Genomic DNA, 5,696 nt, shown 5'->3' with positions numbered 1-5,696 from the left:
CTGCTGCAAACTGCAGCAGCAGCAGCAGCAGCAGCAGCAGCAGCAAAGAGTATTTGCTGCTGCTGCTCTTTTGTTGTCTTGAATTTATTTTGTGCGTCCGTCGTGGTCGTCCTGCGCAGGTGTATGTACACCGCAACACACAAAACCCTCAACTGGTAGCAGCAAAGTTAAATTTAAATATATATATATATATAAATGTATATATAAATAAATAATATACATATATATATTTAATAAAGCTGCAAGCATGCAACGCCACTGCACTTAGATATTAATATATATATGCATATATATATATATACATATATATACATATATATACATATATATTATATATATGCATATATATATATATATTTGCATACACCACGAAATAACACACAACTCTGTCTATAGTCCGGTGCAGCAATTAAAGACAGAAGCATCACAGCAAACACGCAGCAGCAGACTCAACCAGAAGACAGTAGCAGCAGCAGCAGCAAACAACAACAACAGCAGCAGCAGCAGCAACAACAGCAACAGCAGCACAAAACAGCAGCAGCAGCACAAGCAGCAGCAGCAGCAGCAGCAGCAGCAGCAAACATTATTGCATACTACTGCTGAGTTATGTTCTGACGGGGCGTAGTATTCCCAATTAGGGTTTGTTAATTTTGTTTTTTTGTTTGCGTTTACATGCAGCGGCGTCTGATGAATTATTAAATTTCTTTTTAATGTGTCTGCAACAGCGTCAATAAACTCCTCGGTCATCAAATAGTCTGCCGGCTGTAAATAAACAAACAAACAAACAAACAAATAAATAAATAAATAAATAAATAAATAAATAGATTAATTAATTAATTATTTTGTTTATTTGTATATATTTAATATTAACAACATACAGAGTAAAATCTTACAGAAACATTATCTATTAATTTAATGCAAATATATGCATATATTTTACATACATATTTAATTAATATTATCTATACAATTAATATATATATACACACACACACATATATATATATATATATACATATGTAATATATATAATATAATATATATATATATATATATAGAGAGAGAGAGAGAGAGAGAGAGAGAAACATTATCAATCCCTTTAATGCAAATTGCTAAGTCTTTAGACATCAGGCCGTCTATACAAACATACATATAATATAAATAATATAAATAACCTATATAATATAATATATATATATATAATCGTACAGAAACATTATCAATCCCTTTAATACAAATTGCTAAGTCTTTAGACATCAGGCCGTCTTCAACCGTTGAAATCGCCGCTCGTTCTAACGCTAAACAAAACTGCTCCAGCCGACTGTTGCCGTCTAACTTTGCCCTGCACTCAATATATAAATATATACTAATATATAAATATAAATATATATATATTTATATATATTTATATCTTTATTTATTTATATTTTAAACGTAATATATAAATACATAAACACATATATATATATATATATATTGTCTATTTATACATGTATATAAATCTATATATATATGAATATCTATTTATAAATATGTATAAATATATATACATATGGATTAACTATAAATAAACATATAATATATATAATATATATAATGTATATATGTATATACATATATATACACAAATATACAAATATATAATATATACTACATGATATACAATATATAATAAATATAAACAGATGGATGAGCAAGCCCTCTACTCCAAGCAAAGATTGAAGCAAAAAGATAAACTAAAATAAAATAAGTACAGAGATAAATAGATAAATAAACAAAAGGCATAATAAACAATACATAATAAAATAGCCTATCATTAAGCACAGAACTGAATAACAAAACAAAGAAAATAAATAATAATAAAACAAACCTATGAGCAAGCCCTCTACTCCAAGCAAAGATTGAAGCAATCGGGTTAGTAGATGTCTTCACGCCTCTCTGATGCTCTCTATAATGCCGAGTCACCGTGCCGTGAGCAGCTTCGCTTACTTCAGTGCGTCCGTCAGGGCAAACTAAAACCGAAGACATTAAACCTAACGACCCGTAGCCCTGTATATAAACAAACATATTATACTATTATTATTATTATTTATTTATCTATTTATTTATTAAATTAATTAAATTAAATTAAATTAATAAACAAAATAAAATTAAATAAAGGATTATACACACAAAATATACAAAATATACAAAATAAACAAAATAAATAAATAAAAGATTTTGTTTATTTTCAGACGTTTTTTTATTATTTCCATTTAAAAATTCGTCTGTCTTTCTTCGCCTTTTCTTTTCTTGCAATTCCTCCGGTTATCACCAACAGCAGCAACACAAGCAGCAACAGCAGCAGCAGCAGCAGCAGCTAGCAGCAGCAGCAGGAGCAACAGCAGCACCACCAACACCAACACCAGCAGCAGCGCAGCAGCACCACCAACACCACCATCAACAGCAGCAGCAGCATCACCAGCAGCAGCAGCATCACCAGCAGCAGCATCACCACCACCAAAAGCAGCAGCAAGCAGCAGCAGCATCAGCAGCAGCAGCAGCAGCACCACCACCACCACCACCATCAGCAGCAACAGCAGCAGCAGCAGCAGCAACACCAGCAGCAACAGCAGCACCACCAACAGCAACACCAACAGCAGCACCACCATCTCCATCAGCAGCAGCATCAGCAGCAGCATCAGCATCAGCAGCATCAGCAGCATCAGCAGCAGCAACAGCATTAGAGTTTACCTGCGCTACGATATCGGACTGTACATCTCCATCATAGTTTTTGCAGGCCCAGACGAAGCCGCCTTCAGATTTGAGAGCCTGAGCGACCATGTCATCAATTAAGCGGTGTTCATAGAAAATATTATTTTTTAGGAACTTCTCCCGAAATTCTTTTTCATACATTTCATCAAAAATATCTTTAAACACTCCGTCGTACTCCTTCAATATTGTATTTTTCGTGCTCAGATACAACGGCATCTTCTGAACAAACAAACAAACAAAACATAAATCAAGCAAAACAAATATGGGTTTCTTGCACCTACTACGCACCCTCTACTACAACTATACACAGGCAGGCATCTCCTCAATAAACAAACAAAACAGAAATCAAATCAATCACGGTGTACATATGCACCTACTTGGGGTGTACATGCACCTATCTGCGGTGTATAGGGATGTATTTGGGGTGTACATTTAGCTATTTGAGGTGTATATGGAGGTATTTGGGGTGTATATGGAGGTATTTTGAGTGTACATTTAAACTTTTAAGGTATATAGGGTGATATTTGGGGTGTATACGGAGGTATTTGGGGTGTATATGGAGGTATTTAGGGTGTAAATGTATCTGACTTGTGAGAGTGCGTAGGAGAATGCGCTGCGAGCAAATCCAGTTATGCTTGCGACAGTATTATACATTGCAAGCATAAGCCCTGGTCCTTGGAAGTTATAGACAGTTTCTCGTATTTCTTTGCCTCCGTCTTTAGGCTTGAAGACCATTTCAAAGCTGCCTGGACCCGAGCATAATAAAGATTTACTTTTATACTGATCTCCAAATGCATGACGCCCAATTACTATCGGCTTCCTCCACCCCGGCACCAAACGCGGAATCGTAGATATCAAAATCGGCGCCCTGAACACTGTGCCGTCCAGCATGTTTCTGTTTCACAGCAAACAAACATTACATATTTATGTTTATTTATTTATTTATTTATTATTATATACTATTTTGCATATATATAAATAATGTGTGTGTATAGTTATATGTAATATACATGTGCACATACGTATGTATATCATATCGCTATATATATATATGTATATATATAATATATACGTATATATATAATATATACATATATATGTATATATATATGTGTACATATACATATATATAGATTAAAAACAGAGAGATGCACACAACACGAAAAGAATAATAATACGAAACATTCAAAGTAAACGAGTCGTCATCGTTTTACGCCTAACAAACCACTCTGTACAGCCAGCAGCAGCAGCAGCAACAGCAACAGCAGCAACAGAAGCAGCAGCAACAGCAACAGCAGCAGCAGCAACAGAAGCAGCAGCAACAGCAGCAGCAGCAGCAGCAGCAGCAGCAGCAAGAGTATACCGGATCGTTCCGTTAGGGCTTTTCCACATTTGTTTTAATTTGAATTCCTTAACTCGCGCTGCATCAGGAGTGATGGTGGCGCATTTGATGCCGACATTAAATCTTTTGATTGCCTCTGCTGCATCGAGCGTAACTTTATCATCTGTTGCGTCTCTGTTAGGCAAAGAGAGGTCAAAATATTTCAGGTGTACGTCCAGGTAGGGTAAGATTAACTTCTCTTTTACCCAAGCCCATAATATGCGAGTCATTTCATCTCCATCTAATTCAACAACTGGATTTTCTACTTTTATTTTCCCAGATATTTCAAATGCAGGAGTTTTACCAATTGTTTTTTCGTCTGTCTTTGTTGAAAGCCACCGCCGCTGATCCACTGGCTGCTGCACCGCCTGAGGCTGTATAGGGGTAAATGCTGACGGAAAACCTGTTTTAACTCCATTTTCACGGTTATTTATGAGTAAATAATGCCTACGCAGAGTCAAAGAAGAAAAAGAAATAGAAGAAGGACGCCCTAAACAAGCGGCGTTCCTGAAGACAGGCGCTGACGCCATTGGAGGTTCTGTAGTCTTCGAGGGAGAAAGCTAGGGAAAGCTGCAGGAAAATAATATTATTTTGATTAATTTGCGTTAAAAACAAATAATAATCAACTTAATACCATATTTTCTCCATTTAATTCTTCTTTTTCACCTCCTCTTTCCCGCGCGTCCTTCGTTCAAATTATTCAATTAGCACAAGCCCCAATGGCTGCAGCCTTCATATGGTAGGGCCCCCCCCATGAGATTGGCTTTAAATATTCTTTTTTTCAGTGCATTTGTTGTTTTAATTGAAATTAAACCATGAAAAGCGGAAAAGGATATGGTTTCTGAATAAACTAATGCTACATACACACTTAGTAACGCCGGCTGTACAGACACACGCAAGCTGGAGTTAATCTCGTTCAATCTAATCACATTCACTTCTTCTCGGAGTCTTTTACTCTACGCCGATGCATCGTCAAACCCTTTTAGGGTATTTAGCTGTCTTTCTCTTTTCTTTTGCAGCAGCAGCGACGGCTAAGACCCAGGAACCTCCTTCCGGTGTACGTACACCTCAGCTACACGCAGCAGCAGACGCCGCTTCCCCTGAGTCTCATCCAACTCTCATTAATGAACATGGGCTTCATTTGCCTCTTGTAGTGGCTGTACACCCCAAAAAGAATGCAGCAGGAGCATCAGCAGCAACACCTGCTGCTGCATCAGCAGCAGCAGGCGCTGCTGATTCAAACAGCACCGCTAGCAAAGGGAAAGCGCAGAATGAACTAAGACCCTTTCCTCTTGCAGCTCTATCCAGCAGCAGCAACAAAGACAACAGCAGCAACAACAACAAAGACAGCAGCAGCAACAGCAGCAGCAAAGCGAACGAGCCGGAATTGATGATGAGTTGGTGGGATGTAGCAATATTGAGTTTATTGGGTGTATTGCTGCTGTGCAGCTCTTTAGCTTTTATTAGCGAGACTTCGTTTCATTGCAGTTTACTTAAAAGAATATCTTCAAACAGCAGCATCGGCCGTCTGCTGGAGCAGCACAACAGAAACAAATTGAAG

At 37.1% G+C, this 5,696-nt stretch overlaps 1 protein-coding gene across 1 annotated transcript; it reads right to left on the bottom strand.

Annotated features, from left to right (window-relative positions):
* Positions 1–84: 84 nt before the first annotated feature.
* On the bottom strand, positions 85–4,665 carry EAH_00060120 (isocitrate dehydrogenase, putative; the record flags this gene model as incomplete). Its single annotated transcript, XM_013393511.1, has 7 exons — positions 85–111; positions 673–762; positions 1,210–1,342; positions 1,871–2,049; positions 2,734–2,973; positions 3,343–3,649; positions 4,118–4,665. The coding sequence occupies 7 exons, from the start codon at positions 4,663–4,665 to the stop codon at positions 85–87; spliced, it is 1,524 nt and encodes a 507-aa protein (XP_013248965.1).
* Positions 4,666–5,696: the final 1,031 nt, after the last annotated feature.

This window comes from Eimeria acervulina, genomic scaffold (genome assembly GCF_000499425.1).
Source record: "Eimeria acervulina Houghton genomic scaffold, Eah_scaff1472, whole genome shotgun sequence".
Classification (NCBI taxonomy): Eukaryota; Apicomplexa; class Conoidasida; order Eucoccidiorida; family Eimeriidae; genus Eimeria; species Eimeria acervulina.
Note: the sequence above shows the minus strand (reverse complement) of the source record. Positions and strands in the feature narration are given on the sequence as shown.